Below are 19,136 nucleotides of genomic sequence, written 5' to 3' on the forward strand. Positions count from 1 at the left end.
ACGAGTCGATTTGAGGCTGGCCTGTGACGCGAGCTGAATCCCGAGACCGCGAGGAATGTACTTGGCTGGAATGTGGCTTTTTGAGACAACAAATTCCATCGGGTAGAACATAAGGAATTGCCACTTTGCCCAAGACGCCCAGTTTCCTCATCAAATGCCTGATTTTCGCAGTTCCCGCAGCTGTAGCTCTCCAGCCTGTCTAAAAAATGAGGGTAGTCACTCTTCTCCTGGTTGCTGTCAGCACAATGTTCCAGAGCACCTCAGCGCTTGCACTGGACCGAAATAATGACAGGTACGTAGGCATGCTCGATCTCACCGATCACCTGTTGCAGACTGACCCGCGATACAGCCCGGTCGGCGTCCACGTCCCAGACCACAGCCTCAGCCCGATCCCAATCAAAAGTGACAACGAAGGCAGCGCCATCTGCAATCAATGCACCAACGATCCAGTGATATGTTGTCCTGTCGAATGTCAGAGCGACGGTATCTGTCCGAGAATCGCGGTTAAGAATGCAAATTGGTAAGAGTGTCCTTCTGACGGAATTTGCTATCAGGTTTCTGACACATTTTAACAGGCTTATCGACGGCAGGAAGATCACCAGTAACTCGAAGAAGCATTGAGTTCTGGAGTTTGAGGACCTCGAGGAAACCGGCAAGGTGCTTTGAACAAGAAGCTGACAACCTGTAATGTCGAACGATGTTCCTGGGACAAGGGCTCTGCTTCTGAAGAACTTTGTAAGAACGAGAGAATAAATCCATAGTCTGTGATGTCTTGCTTGGTCAAATTGAGATGCGTCAGAATGAATACAAGATCGCAAACAATTGTATATTACATATTGTATTGGGATATCACCAGCAAGAAGCAATCCCTAAACACCGTGCCTGCTCGTCAGACTCGTTCGGTCGATTTCTTTCCTCCACCCACCGTGGTAGTAGCCTGATTCCGATCAGCACATTGGATTACTCGTGAGAAGCGCCGATGTCTATATTGTGGTACTTTCAGTTCATTCTCCGTAGGCTTGCTTGATCTCCTTTTCGAACCGCTGCTGAATCTTCTTCCTCTGAACCTTCTGGGCTGGTGAAATGAGCCCCTATTCAGATGGTCAGTAGTCTGTGGGGGGAAAAGAAAGGAAGGACCGGTAAACTTACGTTCTGGGGGGTCCATTCCTCGTCAGCCAGGACCACGCCGTCAATGATCTCAATCCCAGAGAGACCAGCCTCACGGCCTGCTTTCTGCACTTCCTTTAGGACAATCGCATTGACCTTTTTATCGTGGACCATCTCTTCCAGATTCTCTCCCTGAATACCATTGGCTGCCGCGAGTTTCGCCAGCGTGGCCTCGACTGGCACGATGATGGCAATTGGTTTGGCCTTGTCTGCAGCAGCAAAAACGCAAATATTTCCGACAACAGGGGCGGTTCGGTAAGCTGATTCCAGTTTTTCGAGGGCAATATATTCGCCATTCAATGTCTTGACCAGATTTTTCTTCCGGTCGATGATGCGCAGGTGGCCATTTGCGTTGAACTCGCCAATATCGCCGGTCTTGAACCATCCATCCTCGGTGATCGCTTCCTGGGTCTCTTTTTCGTTGTCCCAATACCCCTCTGTGACCGAAGGGCCTCGAATCCAAATTTCACCCTGGGGAGGTTTGTTGGTCGAGAAATACCCGGCGTCAGGGAAGTCAACCAGCTTGATCTCAATACATCCGGTGATATCGCCCAAGGCGTAGGGATCCCATGCCAACGGATCTTGAATACAACCCATCGCAGAAGTCTCAGTCAAGCCATAGCCAGAAATCATTGGAGTGACCGCGTAACTGATGAACTTGATGGTTTCTTCCGAGATGGGACCGCCTCCGTTGAAGGCAATGCGAAGCCGGCCACCCGTGGCATCCTTCAACTTCTTGAACACAACAGCGTCCAAAAGACCAGCGCCTGGCAGGTGCATTGAAAGGAGGGTCTGTTTGAGTGACAGGGCACCCCAGAACATGTTCCTGACTATGAAGGAGCCCCCATTGACTTTGGCGAGAATGCCTTTTTTGACGCTTTCCCAGACGGCAGGGACGCCGATCAAGATAGTAGGTCGGAACTCACGAATGTCTCCTTTGCAATTCCGTACCGAGGCGTCAGATAACGTCTTGGGGTTGCCGTAACCCATGGTTCCACCCCAAAACAAGCAGACGTTTTCAAACATGTATTCGAAAATGTGCGATTGAGGCAGATAAGTCAGCAACGCATCGGCCGGTCCAATGTATGGGGCCACGACTGTCTGAACTCCAGCCATTGCCGCAACCACAGCCTTGTGCTTGATGGTAACACCTTTTGGTGGTCCAGTGGAGCCGGAGGTATACATGATGCAGGCCAGATCTTCCGGGCTGGGGGGTATTGGGTCCGAAGGGTTCTCCGCGCCAGACTTTCGGAGCTCTTCAAAGCTGAGGATTTTCAGTTCAGGGTGAGCGGATTTCAGTTTGTCCAGGTCTGCTTGTTTGACCTCTGGTTCTGTGTTGTAAATGACAGTCTTGAGGTTCTTGACATCCTTGATGACTCTGAGCAAAGTAGGGATGAGGTTGGGGTCTAGGAAAATGGCAACAGATTCGGTCTGGACGAGAGAATGCTTCAGTCCCTCCTCACCAAGAGAATCGTACGCAGTCACTATCGGGATTGACCGAGAGGCGGCAGCATGTGACATGGCCAGCCAATGAGCACTAGAGAGGTCAGACAAGCCACAGATTTGGGGATACAAAAGACCTACCTGGTGGCACCGTACAGGTGCATTTTGTTCTCTTTAGAGATACCAAGATGCGCCAAACCGGCGCCACAGTCGAGGGCCAGCTTCTCGTACTCGATGAAAGTCATATACTCGTAGCCGCTGAGTTCGAAGTAGGTCCACTTCTTGTCCACCTCTTGCTCAACACCATCGACCATCTTCTTGACCTTCTTGTTTTCAACGTGCGTCTTGATGATTCTTCTCGATCCAATGGCTTTGGCATTTCCAAACTTGGCGGCCGCTCGTTTGAGATTGTCAAATACGGTTTTGACGTCATCTGAAGGTCGAACAATAAGTTTGTCTTTGGCAAGGGGATTGCGTCGGGGGATGGTTTCGCCTTCTTTCTTCTCGTAGCCAGAGGCCTCGACAGAGAATGGTGGTTTCTTGGTCATTTGAGGTTGGACATAGCCGTCGACCCTCGGCCGACTGTCATTTTCGAGCGACATCTCGGCTAAAGACATGGCCGCAATGCTAGAGGAGAGAATGATGGGATATGTGATGAGTCGTCGAGCTTGAGAGACGGTATCGCCGAGTGGTAGACACGATATATGGAGGAGGCGGGAAAACGGTGAAGCTTTAGGTGATGATTTGTCGCATCGACCAGAGCGGGATGACGATAACTAGAGGAGGCGAGTTGGTTCGAAGGAGAAAGGGATGATCAAAAGTAGAAGGGGGAAAGAGATGTAGCTGCCTGCGTTGCGCCCAGGACGATTGTGGCGCACCAAGGTTCTTGAGCGTTGAGGAATGGCACGAATGGTTTCTGTGTGAGTGTTTCCTGTGAGTGTCAGAGCGCCCCCCAACCTCGCGACTGCCCAGGTGCCAGGCTTCAACTAGGTACTCGTAGGTTGGCCGGTTGGTGCGCAGCCGGTGAACCAGCAACGAATAATCCGGGGTTGGGGGTTGGAATGAGCTAGCTTGTTACGTCACTGGCCTGTCCAGGTGCCTGCAGTGCCTGCAGCGCCACGAGTGCCCAGCTTCAGTGCCCCAAGCGTCACGAGTGACTGCCCAAGCACCAGCAAAGAGTCCATCAACCCCTCGAGCAAATGATGTTGGCTCATCGGATAAATTGGTCGGGCCCGCCAAGACTATCTACGAATTCACGCCGAGAGCAGAGTGCCACCTTAACTCTGTACCTCGTACAACTACTCAGTTCTTGAGACTTCCATAAGCCCTCGATGCTGAATCTTTTCGATCAAGAGCGTCTTACCAGGTGACCAACAGGCCCATAGTATGCCTGTATGATCTCCCAGGCTGCCATAAGCACAACATGTATCGTCGTCGGATCACTGCGAAAATCTCCACCTAGCCAGACCTCCCACCATCATTCTCACGGACACTGCTCTCTCTATTGTCAAATCGAATCAAGCATTAATTATTTCTCAACCATGTCTCCTTTTGGTACACTCCCACGATAATGCTCTCTCGTGCCATCATGCTTATGTGAGCGTATGATTGTATGATTGTCTGCGATTCGACGTGCATTTGGTTCCCGAAGCAACGCAGCTCTAGGACCGTTTCTGAAAACGCCCTTTCATTGAACCTCGTGTTGGTGAGCAAGCAGCAATGGCACACCAGTCGCCCCTCGCCTTTTTAGGCGAACCGATTGAAGATGCTGGCGAAGGTATATGGCAATAAATGCCGCAGTCCAGAGATCGCGTTCTGACTGAGAGCTCTAGAAACTTTCTTGTTGTTCAGTCGAGATATGCCGAGTAACAATCTGGGCTTTGTTGACCCCAAGGCCGAGTCTTTAGAGATTGAAATCGCAGGCCATGAGTACATTTTGCGGCAGTCCCCGGGTCTTCTCCACTCCAACAGACAGGAAGGGACAACAGGGGCCGTGATCTGGAAGATTACTCCACTTCTGGCGGCCTGGTTGGCATCTTTGCCTCCAATACTGAGCGGCGCTCTAGATGACACCGCAGTTGTGGTCGAGCTAGGGTGTGGCATAACCGGCTTACTGGGCTTGGTAGTGTCAAAGTTTGTGCAGTGCTATGTCCTCACGGATCAAACCTATGTGGTGAGATACCTGAGAGAGAACATAGCGACCAATGCGACGCCACCAAGGGAAAAGAAGAGGAACAAGAAGAGGGGCAACGAGAAAGAGTTGGCCCAAGAAGAACACCTCAAGGTCTTACCCTTGGATTGGGAGGCGGACAGTGTCGAAAATCTCAAATCAGCCATTCCCCCAAGTGGTTGGGTTGACCTACTCGTCCTCTGCGACTGCGTCTATAACGAGTACCTCATTTCTCCGCTGGTGCAGACTTGTGTGGATGTGTGTCGTCTGGGACCAACTGCAGCAAAGCACACTGTCGTTCTGGTTGCCCAACAGCTTCGCTCTGACACAGTCTGCGAATTGTTTTTGGCCGCCTTGATGAAAGAATTCAACGTATGGCGCATCCCAGATCGGGAACTTCCAACTCAGCTCCAGGATGGCTCGGGCTATGTGGTGCATCTGGCGACCCTGAAGGACGAGGGCAGGGCCGCAGAATAGACAATTAGATCCCTCTCATGCTGAACTCTTTTCAAGTCTCCAACAGATTCAATCTCGAATATATGTACCGAGTACCTCGTACAGGTAGCTAGCTCTATATACCCAAAGCCCTAGACCTAGTGAACTAGCGCAGAAGTGATCAGGCTCGCGGGGCTTGGCGGTGGCTCCCATTCGAGTCTCGGATGTTTTTGGGGGCATATTGATTCCAGTCCTCCTCTTGCCATCGACTGCCACCTGCGCATGAGCAAAAATTTATCTGCTGGTAGGACCTGTCTCGATACCCTCACTTCGTCCGCTTCTGCTGTAAAGCTTCTGGGATTTTTCAGGCTGTTTTGTTGTATCTAAGCATTGGCCCTATCAAGGGCAGCCTCCTCCAACGACCATGGACCTGAGAACCACGATCCAGTCGACTTTGTCAGCCGACGCAACCATCCGGTCCCAAGCTGAGACGGCCCTGAAGCAAGCTGAACAGCATCCTGGGTTCATTGGGGCCCTTCTCGACATCCTACAGTCGGAGCAAGACCCTCCAATCCGCCTCTCGGTCGCCGTCTACCTCAAGAATCGAATATCCCGGGGATGGGCTACTGAACACACTCCTCACCAGCCAATATCCGAACCCGAACGAAAACCCTTCAGAGAACGCTTACTGCCTGTGTTGTCCTCCTCTCCTCCGCAGATTCGAGCACAGCTTATCCCTATCCTGCAGACCATCCTACAGTACGATTTTCCGTCAAAATGGCCCGAGCTGATGGACATCACTCTACAACTGATGAACACACAAGATGCCAATCAGGTCTACGCGGGGCTGCAGTGTCTGTTGGCTGTTTGTCGCACATATCGTTTCCGCGCTGGGGAAGAAAGGCAAAACCTGGACAAGGTTGTCAACGTGGCCTTCCCCACGTTGTTGGGCATTGGGAACAAGTTGGTCAACGAGACCAGTTTGGAAGCTGGTGAGATGCTCAGGCTATGCGTCAAATGTTACAAACATGCTGTCTATTATGGCTTACCAATCCCGCTCCAAACACATCAAGCGACTGTGGATTGGTGCACGCTTTTCTTAACCATCATCTCGAAGAAGCCTCCAGAGAGTGCTATGCCCGAAGATGCTGAAGACCGGGAACGCAGTTATTGGTGGAAAGCACGTAAATGGTGCTACGCAAACCTCAATAGGCTCTTCGTGAGGTATGGAAACCCATCGGCGCTATCTCCTGCCCAAGAGAAGGAATATGGTGCATTCGCGAAAAACTTCATAACAAATTTCGCACCCGAAATCCTCAAGGGCTACCTGAGTGAGATCGAGAAATGGGTCGGGGGCAATCACTGGCTAAGCAAGCCTTCTTTGGCCTTCACCTTGATCTTTCTAGAAGAATGTGTGAAGCCCAAAGTGATGTGGGACAAGCTCAAGCCGCACATGGACAGTCTCATCAAACACTTGGTCTTCCCGGTTATGTGTCTTTCGGACGAAGACTTGGAGCTTTTCACCGACAATCCGGTCGACTACTTGCATAGGAAGCTCAACTATTACGAGGAAGTTTCGGCGCCAGACATGACCGCAACCAATTTCTTGATCGCCTTGACAAAATCGCGGAAACAACAGACTTATGTCATTCTCTCCTACGTCAACGAGGTTGTGTCCCGCTACGAGTCTGCCCCGGACGATCAGAAGAATCCCCGAGAAAAAGATGGTGCTTTGAGGATGATAGGTTCGCTTGCGTCGGTCATATTGTCCAAGAAGAGTCCGATCGCGGATCAGGTCGAATACTTCTTCGTGCGACATGTATTTCCCGAGTTCAGGTCTCCACATGGCTTCCTTCGCGCCCGAGCCTGTGAGACAATGGAGAAATTTGAGCAGCTGGATTTCAAGGACCCGAACAATCTCATGATCATCTATCAGAACATAATGGAGTCGATGGCTGATCCAGAACTGCCAGTCAGGGTGGAAGCTTCATTGGCTTTACAACCCCTCATCAGGCACGATGCCATCCGCATCACCATGCAATCGAACATTCCGCAAATTATGCATCAACTACTGCAGTTGATGAATGAGGTTGATGTTGATTCACTGTCAAACGTCATGGAGGACTTTGTGGAAGTTTTCGCAGAACAGCTTACCCCCTTTGCAGTGGCGTTGAGCACCAATCTCCGGGACACATACCTTCGAATCATTCGGGAGATTCTGGAACGGAATGAGGCCAGGGCGGCCGAAACCGGCGATGAACACAACGACTATCTAGACGACAAGTCCATTGCGGCATTAGGGGTACTACAAACAATCGGCACTCTGATTCTGACTCTCGAGGCGACTCCTGATGTACTCCTTCTTCTCGAATCCATCCTTATGCCGATCATTACCATCACCCTGGAGAACAAGCTCTATGACCTCTACAACGAGGTCTTTGAAATCATTGATTCGTGTACTTATGCGTCGAGATCCATATCGCCAACGATGTGGCAAGCCTTTGAGCTCATGCACAAAACATTCAAAGACGGCGCAGAGCTATACCTAGAAGACATGTTGCCTGCTCTAGACAATTTCGTCACTTATGGCCAGCAAAGGTTCATCGAACACCCGCCGTACCTGGCTGCTATAGCCGGCATGGTGCGAGACATCTTCGCCGACCCAAAGGTCGGAGGGGTGGACCGCATCTGTGGATGCAAACTGGCCGAGGCCATGATGCTGAACCTTCGAGGGGGGCCTCTCGACAGCTACATACCGACCTTCCTGGCTTTGCCTATGGAGGTTTTGGCCAGCGCAGAAGCAAAGACCGTGATCAGAAGTTACAAATTACATTTGGTGGAGATGGTGATCAACTGTCTCTATTACAACCCCATTCTGGCACTTCAGGTCCTCGAATCACACGGTTGGACCAACAAATTCTTTTCAATCTGGTTCGGCATGATTGACAACTTCCGCCGTGTCCACGACAAGAAGCTCTGTCTCGCGACCATTTGCTCTCTCCTCACCATTCGGGCCGACCAAGTACCTCAGTCGGTTCAAACTGGCTGGCCACGTCTCCTCACCGGGGCAACTTATCTCTTTCGAACGCTTCCCGCTGCGATCAAACAACGAGAGGAAGCTGTCAAAGCCTCTGACGGTGTGTCTGACACGATATCGGACTATGGGTCGGACGACGATGCCGAAGATTGGGCCGACGAACCCGGTCCCGAAGGGCCGGAATGGGGAAATGTTAGCGCCGCCTCCTTGCCGGACACCAAAGGCGACGTCAAAGACGAGTCACAAGCGTATCTGGACTTCCTCAGCGAAGAGGCTAAGAAATTTGGCGCTCTGGCAGATGACGACGACGATAGCATCCTCGACGATAGCACTCTGCTGGAGAGCCCGCTGGACAAGTTCGATCCTTATTCGGCCTTCAAAGAGTCATTGGACAAGCTCCAGGCAGAACAACCCCAGCTATATCAAAATCTGACGTCGATCTTGGAGCAATCAGATCGTGATGTCTTGCAGAGCGTTGTCAACTATGCCGCTGCGACACACGCTGCCCAAGCGCAACAAGCGCAACAAGCGCAACAAGCCCAGGTGCAGGGATAACACCGCTGGCGTAGCCATGTCAAGAGGACGCAAGACTTGCTCATTTCACTGTGCGCATTGTGGATAGCGAGCGAGTGGCCGATGTTAAAGATGTGACTTAATGGGGCTCTAGCTTCATGGGCGCTACGGAGAAAGAGGTGATCATCAGTTCTACTTGAGCGTGAAGAGCAAGCGTCATTTTTGTATCATGGGGTCCGGTTGAGTGGCGGCGGCTACCGCGGTGCTTGCGCCGTGTTGCTGGTCTTTGCTTGAAGGAATGCTCCAGTACTCTTTCTGGAGACGGGGGAGGTCGATGATTTGAAGGTTGCGAGCAGCACAAGATTGACTTTTGGAATGTCTGCCCTAAGGGTGGCGAAACAACAAGCTCTCTAAGGCTGTTCTAGGAGGGTGAGTTTGCGACACCATCAACCCCTGGGCGCAGGAAAAGATAAAGATACAACATTTCGAAGTGTCATCAATACCGTCGTGGAGCCGAGTCAATGCATGGCGTGAGGCGTCTCTCATATCTACACAGACACTGGACAAACAACTTCTGTCGGCCCCCAATGTTTTATCGCCACCTGATACCTCATTTCCGGATTCCAGATCTCAATTTTTCCTTTTGGGGAGGGATCTATCATGCATGCGAAGAAGTTAGCGAGCGAGCGCGAGTGGATCTGGACAGAAAGTAGCGAGACAGAGACAGGGAGGGAGGGGTGGGGGAGAAGAGAAGAGGAGAGAAGAGGAGAAAAGACCCAAGAGATAGATATCAAAGGTATTATCAATATCCTTTTAAACCGTCAGTCTAGTTGTTAGTTTATTATTGACCCTACCCATGGCATGAGCTTTGATTTAACATGTCTTTACGTAGTTAATAGCATCCATCTCGATTCCGCTCGCTCCCTTTGTTTTTGACGGTAGCCATCCGTGTCGGTAAACGCACCCCTTGCTTGCCTTGTTTTGCCTTGTTTTGCCTTGTTTTGCTTTTTTCTTGCTTTTGCTTCTTCTTCTTCTCCTTCTTCTCCTTCTTCTCCTTCTTCTCCTTCTTCTTCTTCCTCCTCCTTCTGCTTGTGTATTCTCCCTGCACTGATCTGAGCCAGGTCACCCTGGGACGGGCACGGACGAGCTCTTTAGAAAAAATCGAGGGTATATACATACGGTCGGTCATAGTATGGACGGTGACGAGCGCGGGTAATCAGTGTCAGTCTTATGTCAGTGTCAGTGTCAATATCGGTGCGACCTGCTGTCAGCCTGTCATCGGCTCAGCTGTCAGTTAGTCAACTCAGTCAGCAGCAGGTGCTTGCTTGGTTACTCGTATTGATTTGCGGATAGGGCGGCCCATACATCGATACAGACAGACGGTTCATACACGAGTGAGTGCGCAGAGCGGCAGAAGTCGTGTGAAATCAGTTGGTATCAGAGAGATTGGGTCTGCAACACTGCCTGGGCTCTGGATAGGTGTCGACGAGGTGCTTCCGCGTGTTCCGATGCCACTGCAAAAACAGAGCAATAGCCCAACCCTCTTCGTCTCCCTTGATTGAGAACAGAAATCAATCTAAAAAAAAAAAATGGAATGGCACTGGCACCAGGTTTCTTAGAGAGAAAAAACTGATCAAACATTGTCCACTCGCGTTTGAACAATTTAGTTAAAAAGCCATCCTTGACCATGACAAAGTTACCTGGTGAATGATGCCAATGTCCACAGCCAGCTTCGAATTCTCCCCTTTCCTCAAATAGCCATGTGCAAACAGATGATACTGTGGGCGTTCTCGAACCGTAAAGTGCCGGGGTTGTGTCGTAGGCCTGTGGTGCTCCGGCCCTGTTGAATGCCATATTGGATAGTTTCTTTTTTTCTCTCCACAACTTTTGTCTGTCCATTTTTGCCCTTGTCCTGTTCCATACCTTTGTGTTCCACGCTCTTGCTCCCTCGCTATGCTGGCAATACCCCCCTAGACGACAGCAACATACACATGTGCACGCTCAAGCTCCAAGACCACACGTTTTCCCATCGATGCCATACAGTTTTGTTCGCACTCGTACCAGGGTAGTTTTTTGTTTTCTTTAGACCTCCATGCCTTCCCCCCCTTTGTTCGTGCAGCCTATTCCTGGGGTTTACATGGCCATTTTGTGCTTCTGCGCATCTGTCTTCGATTCCAACCCCACAGTCCCGAGCAAAAACACACAAGCCAAGTTCTCTAGGTCGTTCCTCATATGCAAAGATTGTCCCATTGCCGGCGCTTTCGACCAAGTTCAAACCCTCCAGCAGCCCAGCCTCCAGCACCGCCCGCCAATATCCACGATACAAAGCTAGTAAACAGATGTGCATTGAATCTGCCAGAATCAAGTACATGAAAGTGGGGCGAAAAAAACAAGTAGACAACGTTGCTCAACATGAAAGATGTCGTCGCAGTCGTTAATCGGTCAAATGAGTGAACTTTAGTGACGTTGTGTAGGCGACTTGAGAAAGGCAGAGAGTTCGGTGGATGGGAGGTGGGTTAGGCGGGGCTCTTCGCGCTCTGAGGACCACCATTGCGACGAGGGCCTTGGTTGTCATCAGGCGTCACCATGCTGAGGCTGTCAATACCAGCAGAGAGGAACGCGAACGGGTCTCCACCGGGGCCATTACCGTAAAAGCCATTCTGAGGGAGATTACTCGGTGCATTTGTGTCTGCGGCACCGCTAAAGGCAGCTTGAGCCGCAGGGCCGAACGAGGAATGTGACATGTTGCTAGATGCGTAGCCGGGAGTCATGTTGCCCATCTGTGGGAAGGGAGCCGCTGGTGGGCCACCCATACCGGAAGGCATGCCAAATTGACTGGGTGGCTGGGCAAATGCCGCTCCAGAACCGAAAGCAGCTGCACCAGCACCATATGGAGCGGGTCCTGGAGTGCTAGCCATCGAGCCTGGCCCCATGCCATACTCGGAAGGAGGTGCCATTGGAGAGGGATAGGCCGAATCGACCACGACTGCAGCTCCGGAGCGAGGGGCACCACAACGCAGACAGTTGACGTTCTTGGCAAAGTTGTGGTATGAGCAGCCTTCTGCACCGCATCGCCAATCACCAGCTCTGAAAGGAACAATACCAGCGCCGCCACGGCCGTGATGGCCCACTCCATGTCCATGGTGTCCCATGTGAGGATGATGGCCCATCATGTGAGGAGGTCCATAGCTGGGGTACGAATTGTAATATGGATCAACACCCGTAGCTCCTCCAGCAGGGAATGAACATCTGAAGCAGGCAGTACGGCGTTGGAAGTTGGAGAAGCCACACGAAGGACAGTTCCAGTCGCCTGGTCGTGGTCGGTTTTTGCTTGGAGGGAAGGGAGTCAAGATTTCGGCGGCACGATCGAGGACTCGGCTTGAAGAAGGCGAGACCTCGATGGCCTTTTCGTTGAGAGCGCGTCCGTTCATACAGAGACTTTCAGCGGCCTGTGAAGCAAAGTTAATTTTGTGTCAATCCAGGATCCAAGTATGAGGGGGCGAATTGATGAAGTGTCGGAGGAGTTTGAAGAAAGGGGGAAGAAAAGGGTTGATATCAGTGCCGTAAAATGTGAAACTGGGAAATCAAAGTGAGACATACCTCTTCGTGGGAGGAGAAGACGGCGAAACCTGACCCGGTCGGCTTATGCTGATCTGGAGTACGAAGGGTCCAGAATGCGATTGGCCTGCCTCCGAATTGAGTGAACCAGCTCTCGAGTTCAGACTGCGTTGTGTCGTGCGGCAGACCGTTCATGTGTAGAACCTTGCTGCGTTCTTTCAAGAAGGCATTCACGTCGGCCCTGGCGTCCATGGGGCGAGTCAAAACATCCGGATGTTCGTGGGCGGGCTGAGACTTCCGAATGAGGCCCCGGAGAACCCTGGCAAGAGTGACTGCCTCTTCCATGGCGCGGCGAGGGGAGGCAGGCGCCAACGCCTGCAGATGGAAGGGCAGGTTGTGCTTGATTGGCGCCGACGATTGCACAGGCTCCACCTCGAGAGCAGCACAGATGTTTGCGAGAGAACTGGGGCCAAAGGGCAGGGACTCTGGATGGTGCTGCTGCCATCGGGCATACTCTGAACGCAGGTCAAAGGTCCGGGAGTGTTGCAGGTAAGCCGGTAGGACGACTGCCTTATCGCGAGCTTCTCGAGGCAACTGGACCCGCAAATCCCAGGAGTCCAGTGTGACAAAGGAGAACTCCAGATTCTTGGATATAAGGTGCTCCTGAGCGAAATGGTCAAAGCGAGTGACTGCATCCCGGAAAGAGCCGGCATTGCGAACATGTTCCCAAGTCAAGGTGGTGAGGCTGGCTGTGATTGCAAGGATCAGTTCATGCAAATCTCCGTCCTCCCGACACAGATGTACTCACTGCAAAGGGGTGTGATGGGCGTGTTGACAGGCTTCACTAGGACGCTCTCCCGATAGATCTGGCACATCTGTCAACAGGTCCGGTCGTTGCTTTGATCGCCTTTCATCTCCTTTATCCTCCTCCGTAGCAAGCATCGCCAAGAAAACGTACCTCATCACACGTCTTACTGTCGAGCAAGATCCAACCCAGTTCAATTACTTCTGCAGAATCTTTTGTCACATAAACACCATGTTCATCGCAAGTGGTCGCAACATGAATGACCACGTAGCGGTCAAGCTTGGGGACGGATGGAGCAGTGGTCGCCATGACAGTTACGGAAAATGTGACCGTTGGGGTTTCGCTGGGAGGATGATAGGACAGGCGGGCAAATTATTGAGCAAGTCCAGAATTCTGGGCTATGCTTGAGACCTTGTCAGCCAGGATTCTAACAGACCGTGGGCAGGAAAAGAAAGAAGTACCAGACAAGAGCTCACAGACGTCGAGTCAGGAAAAAAAAAAGCAGACCACCGACCCAACTCCAGCAGCTCGGGGGAAGGTTAAGTGCAGGACAAGCGGCGAAGATGAATTTGATACAGGTCAACCTCTCTCGGATTCCCCCTGAAGACAACAGGATACGGAGGAAAAGAGAGGCAATTCGACAAAGATCAAAAACGGACGGGAGTGATGCCGATGGCTGCGAAAGTGAGTTGGGGAGAAAGATGAGAATCCCAAGTGGAAACAACAGCAGAGATGGAGTTCAGTTCGGGTGCAAGCAGTCAAGTTTGTCGAGGCAAAATCGGGGGAGCTAAACCACAAACTCACGTTCAACTCGGCTTTTCCAGTCCAGTTACCCAGTGGCTGACTCTGGGTATCCCACTCCCACGCAAACCAACCCGCTAAACCTAAGTTAAGGACCAAACGGCTGCAGACCACCGACCGGATTCCTGGGTTTGGTGGTGGCTGGTTTACAAGCGATTCTCTTCTTGTTCTTTGTCCCTGCTGCAAAGAAAGTCAATGCCCACGATAACTTGGTGTGAGAAGAAGCCCTGTCTACTACTGGGTATTCTCATATGGTGGGCCACGGCGCAGGTCGTTGGGGCTGTCACTGTCACCCATATTCTCGAATCTCAATTGCATGGACGTGTGACCTTCAAAGCATCTGCCTACTGCTGGGGTTTCCATCACTCCGGGGCCGACAGGCGAGGGTACCGTGGCCATGGGTTCACCATGCTGTCCTACGCATGTTTGATTGATGACCGCACAAACCAAGGTGAGTGCAACCAACATGCCCCATTCAATATCTACTCTACCTACTAATACTGGCTCTCACACAGCAAGCGACGTCTTATTTTACCATGCCTCCTCGTGGATATCTGCAGTCGATGACAGCCCTGCTTCGCGTGCAGTAGGCTAACCGCGGCGACACAAACAGCAAGGACGAAGGACGTCAGAAAAATTTAAAAAAGGTCCTCCCACCTGCGTGGTCAGTGTGGCTTGTTTCAGGACGCTGGGCCCTGGACTTCCGGAAAACGGCCTGCTCTGCTAATGCTAGTTGGTGGAGCTGCGAAGCACGGTTCAAGTAAGGCTCCGTCTGTCAGTTCCGTGAGCTAGAAGCTCCCTGTGCCTGTACGAGGATGCTTGCTAGGGCCCCGGGACCAGGGGAGCAGGCAAAGGTTGTTAGTACCTAGGCTACTGATAGTGGGCACTTGCCAGGCGTTGTACTAGGCTAGGTGGCTAGCTCCCACATCCACCAAATTCCGGAAACGTGGGATTCGCAGCGAGGGGCGCGAAGGGCTCTGTGCAAAAAAAAAAAAAGCTTACTCGTACACTTTTTAATCCAGCAGAATTTCACACTTATTTTGTACTCCGGGACCGCATCCCCTTCCATCATCATCAGCGCGGGGTCCACCCTCGACTCTGCACTTGCCTGCGGGCTGATGCATTGGTCTCCAGGTCTTCCACGAGCCCCGGGCATTGGCGTGCTGCCAGTGGCGCACTGAGGGGCTCAAATGTACCACAGAGGGAGGCCTGTCGTGTTGACTGTCTCTGCTTTCTTCACTGATTGACGCAGGTTGACACAGACTGACCACCAGGGGTCCTCCATCACATCACGTCTGAGCCCTGCAACTTCAGCTCGCGGTCCTCCACCCCGTTTAGAGCCTCTTGGTACCGCTCCTCCTAGACTGAAATATCAACTGATTTTCATTTCCAGAAGGGGAAAGCGCCTGTTCCCGAGTTCCGGTGCACGAGCAGATGCGGTTCTGACGAGGACCCCCGGGCCCCGGTGCCTCTAGAGCTAGGCTAGTAGGGGTTGGTAGCTGGGGCGTGCTGCACTTGTACTGGGATCTCAAGCCAAACTTTGCACAATGAGAATATTGTCTGACACAAAAATACCCTGTGCGCCGGAGAAAACCACCTGAAGACGATAGAGTGGTCACTGTGCCAGATTGCACCTCACGTCGGAGAAGAAGAGGAAGAGGAACACTACTGCTCCTTAAGAGCGAATCTTGCCGAAGTACAGGCCAATGTCGCCTATACGAGGGACTCCGTTATTTCATCGGATTGGATTGAGATGGTCTCTTCTGCGCGTTTCTGCAACCAGGCTCGATGGGCTTGATGGAATGGGCAGGGCTGCCTGAAACGGGCTGGCTGCAGGTCGCAGGGTGCGCCCGTTTCCACCTGTATCCGTACTCCGGGTTGTCCACGCTTTTCCAGTCCCCTTTCGGTGAACCCCCTTCTGATCAACCAGCACGTTGCTCCAGGTACGCAGTAGGCACTGTGGCAGTCAACGGAGTACCTCGTACTCGGTACACCCCGCCTCCTTTCTTTAACTACGAGTACGACCACTGCCGATGTCCCACCAAGCCTCTTTAGGGTTCGTCACGGGCGACTTGCTTGTCCCAAGCCCCAGCCAGTCTGAGCCAATGATGCCATAATGAGCCGTTTCTACCTCATTGCCACTACCTGGAAAATCACCCAATGGAAATGTCCCAGATCAGATCTGGGGTTACCAAAAAGCAAAAGCAAAGATGCCCAATATCAACTGTCGTGGATATTCACTGTGCAATGTCAATTCCTTCTTGAGGTATGGATCGGCATGTCCTACGGCTGATCCTGATGCCCAATCCGAGCACCCATCCCCGGTTGTGCCGCTGCCAAACACACCATAAACAAACCGCTACACTATATCAAAAAGTGAAAGGCTAGAAACTCACTCTCTTGCTCAACCATCTCTCTCCGAATCAACCACGATCTTCCGCTGATCGTCGGCTGCTCTAGAACATTGAACTAAAGAATGTTCAAATCGAATGCAGCTTCATAGCCATTGTAGGCCACGCCTCTCAGATTCCAAGCTGATCGTTCACAGGTCTGCGTGTTACCCCCAGCGTCGGTGGCTTTTGCGAAAATCCTTTTGCCTTTACCTCTGTCCATCTTGATCTCGGCTCTCCACAGAGACCAGGTCCAACGACTGGCATCTTTGCCACCATCCTCGAGATGTGCGTCGGTCCAAGTTCTGCCTTCATCACCAGACACCTGAACCCTGACCACCGGGCCTTGAGCGCCTTGTGGAACAGCATACCCAAACACCTCGATCTTCCCAGAAGAAGGAAGAACAATCGTGGAGCCCGAGGTTGGGTAGGCAACACAAGAGTTAATCGGCATGTCCAGCATGGAGGGACACTGGTCCCAGTATTTCTCAGCGGTTTCAACACAAACCGCCTCGGGCGGCAAAATCTTGTAGTCACGCTGCTGATAGAAACATGGTGATTCCCTGTCGGAGACGGTGATGCGGTCTAGCCATTTCACAGAACGAGCTCCCAGCACTCCCGGGACGATGGAGCGGACGGGGAAGCCGTGTCTGGCAGGCAAAGGCAAGCCATTCATCTTGTGCCCAAGAAGTGACAAGTCAGCAGACGCGCCGTCGAAAAAGGGGGCAAGGTTACGGTGCGTTCTCGATTCGTACCTTGACCGCCAGGATCACATCCATGGCTGGGTCCATAGCCCGGTCGAAGGGGATGCTACCCCCATACCACTCGTCGGCCTGAGTCTTGCCTCCGTAATTGGCAAAGTGGACATGTTTTGGTGGTACATTGTCACCCATGGTGCAGTGGTCCTGAACTCCGGCGGCGAGCAGAATGTCACGAACCCGAGGACCCTCCCACACGCAGGTCATGAGAGCAGCATCCTCCCAGTCGACTCCCAAGACCTCCCTGATGCGAGTGCGCATAGTGTGTCTGCGGTTACCGGCGCACTGCAACGTGCAGGTCACCCTGGCTTGCGGGAAGTCGTTCATGAGCTGGTCGACGGTGAGACTGAGGGTCCTGCAGACGAAGCCCTCCCCGTCAACTGTGACTCGATGGTCCGTTCCGACCTTGTGTTGAATCGGACCGTGGTTCCGGTCATAGTTGTCGGATTTGGTGATGAAGCTGTTGTCAAATTTGAGAGACTATTCTTGTTCGGTGAAGAGAGAATGTTTCCCATACCTTGAAACAAGATCGATCATATACGGCTCCCGATTGATGGGTTTTTCGACCGTGCCATCGTCGTACGGACAAACTTTGGCCTGTTTCGGCGTGTCAGCCATGGTGGCATTCCCCTGGACAACACAGCACAATGCACGGGCAGCCTTACAACTGGCATGGCGAGCAGGTACAACGTCTGTGAGACTCTTTGGAAAGATGAGCTCTACTGGAGAGATGTCGTCCTTGAGAGGGATGAAGCAGTGGTTTGCACCCGAGGGAGCGGTGGGAGGCAGAGAAGATCAAAAGGGGGGGTAAGGGCATTCCCACCGCCATCTCGCAGTTGCTGGCACCGACGCTGTTCCCCGAAACCCCGATTGTTCTCCTGATAGGAGACTGGGTCAATGGAAAGTTCGTGCGGGGCAGAACGTGCCGATGCATGATTGGAGTGTTCTACTTGGTAGATCTGCAGGAGTTGTTGGTCCTGTCGTCTGGTGATAGAAATTCTCCCTGAACACCCAGGTTTGTATAGACCTAGCCTGCTGCTGTCGACTAGCAAGGCTGAGCATGTCAGGATACCTATCCACAACACGGTCTGCTACTGGAGCTGGGGAGCCACTGGAACCCTCAAGTTAATAGGGAAGTCGGTTCAGCCAATCAGAGAGGTAATTGAGACGGAGCCATCGAGCACGCAATTTTACGGTCGATCATGACCGCCTGACTAGCACGTGTAGTTGTATACTCGGTAAACGCAGTACTTTCTGGAAGGTAACGCAGATTGATCTGCCCGGACACCTGCTCTGAAGAAACTATATGGCTCAGCGTCTTTGTATTGGAAGCTATCTTTTGAACCTAATACTTGGGCAGGATATGTATCCAGTACTTGTAGTTGGCAAGTATAGACTGAATAGAGCAAGTTCTGGGGCCTATGATCCGCTGTATGTCAGTATACATGGCTCGTCTCGGTTTACCTGCCGTTCACAATAGGCTTCGGATATTAATTCGACCTTACTCCGCCATCCGCTGCGATAGCATTGCTTGTGACCAGTTGGATCAGCAACTATATCTTTCAGCATGACCCTGTGGAGGTACGTTCCCTCTTTGCTTCCGCCGAAGATTGTCGCCTGACTCGTCTACAGCTCGTACAAGGCTCTTTCCCCAAAGACCCGCGCTGTCATAGGTGTCGCGCTGATGCTCAATGCGTCCGCGATGTTGCTGTTTTCGGATCAAATCGAAGCGTCCCTCGGACTGACGCCGCCTCCTGACGATCGCCAAAAGGTTTTCAAGGTGTACAGCGTGGAACGGGAGACCAAGGGATGAAACTGAAGCAAGAATGTCGACGTAGGTCAGACGGTTGCCCTACCACGCCTCTTTCTACGAAAGGGACGATGCCTGGAGCCGAATTCCGCAGCGAAGTTATGTTGTCGGTGGTATACATTATCAATATATACGGGTCTGCGGAGAGGCCGCATGCCACGTCAGAGGCCTACCGGTCGTCTTTCATGTGGAAGAAATACCGACTCCTTGTCAATCCTTAACGCGTTTCCGGCGACCGAAGCACAGAAA

At 52.1% G+C, this 19,136-nt stretch overlaps 7 protein-coding genes across 7 annotated transcripts; 4 read left to right on the forward strand and 3 right to left on the reverse strand.

The window, feature by feature from the left end:
• Positions 1-245: 245 nt before the first annotated feature.
• On the forward strand, positions 246-621 carry Z517_12142 (uncharacterized protein; the record flags this gene model as incomplete). The annotated part of the gene is made up of 3 exons (XM_013422556.1): positions 246-292; positions 350-520; positions 576-621. 3 exons carry the CDS (start codon positions 246-248, stop codon positions 619-621), a joined length of 264 nt encoding a protein of 87 aa, XP_013278010.1.
• Positions 622-1,004: 383 nt separating this feature from the next.
• On the reverse strand, positions 1,005-3,227 carry Z517_12143 (uncharacterized protein; the record flags this gene model as incomplete). The annotated part of the gene is made up of 3 exons (XM_013422557.1): positions 1,005-1,091; positions 1,150-2,704; positions 2,752-3,227. 3 exons carry the CDS (start codon positions 3,225-3,227, stop codon positions 1,005-1,007), a joined length of 2,118 nt encoding a protein of 705 aa, XP_013278011.1.
• A 1,102-nt stretch (positions 3,228-4,329) lies between these two features.
• Z517_12144 (uncharacterized protein) lies at positions 4,330-5,257 on the forward strand (the record flags this gene model as incomplete). The annotated part of the gene is made up of 2 exons (XM_013422558.1): positions 4,330-4,387; positions 4,443-5,257. The coding sequence occupies 2 exons, from the start codon at positions 4,330-4,332 to the stop codon at positions 5,255-5,257; spliced, it is 873 nt and encodes a 290-aa protein (XP_013278012.1).
• A 382-nt stretch (positions 5,258-5,639) lies between these two features.
• Z517_12145 (uncharacterized protein) lies at positions 5,640-8,807 on the forward strand (the record flags this gene model as incomplete). The annotated part of the gene is made up of 1 exon (XM_013422559.1): positions 5,640-8,807. One exon carries the CDS (start codon positions 5,640-5,642, stop codon positions 8,805-8,807), a length of 3,168 nt encoding a protein of 1,055 aa, XP_013278013.1.
• Positions 8,808-11,281: 2,474 nt separating this feature from the next.
• On the reverse strand, positions 11,282-13,437 carry Z517_12146 (uncharacterized protein; the record flags this gene model as incomplete). Its single annotated transcript, XM_013422560.1, has 4 exons — positions 11,282-12,214; positions 12,366-13,072; positions 13,132-13,189; positions 13,282-13,437. 4 exons carry the CDS (start codon positions 13,435-13,437, stop codon positions 11,282-11,284), a joined length of 1,854 nt encoding a protein of 617 aa, XP_013278014.1.
• A 2,961-nt stretch (positions 13,438-16,398) lies between these two features.
• Z517_12147 (uncharacterized protein) lies at positions 16,399-17,695 on the reverse strand (the record flags this gene model as incomplete). The annotated part of the gene is made up of 3 exons (XM_013422561.1): positions 16,399-16,995; positions 17,075-17,537; positions 17,595-17,695. The coding sequence occupies 3 exons, from the start codon at positions 17,693-17,695 to the stop codon at positions 16,399-16,401; spliced, it is 1,161 nt and encodes a 386-aa protein (XP_013278015.1).
• A 949-nt stretch (positions 17,696-18,644) lies between these two features.
• Positions 18,645-18,890, forward strand: Z517_12148 (uncharacterized protein; the record flags this gene model as incomplete). The annotated part of the gene is made up of 2 exons (XM_013422562.1): positions 18,645-18,658; positions 18,710-18,890. 2 exons carry the CDS (start codon positions 18,645-18,647, stop codon positions 18,888-18,890), a joined length of 195 nt encoding a protein of 64 aa, XP_013278016.1.
• Positions 18,891-19,136: the final 246 nt, after the last annotated feature.

Source organism: Fonsecaea pedrosoi, assembly GCF_000835455.1.
Source record: "Fonsecaea pedrosoi CBS 271.37 unplaced genomic scaffold supercont1.9, whole genome shotgun sequence".
NCBI lineage: Eukaryota > Fungi > Ascomycota > Eurotiomycetes > Chaetothyriales > Herpotrichiellaceae > Fonsecaea > Fonsecaea pedrosoi.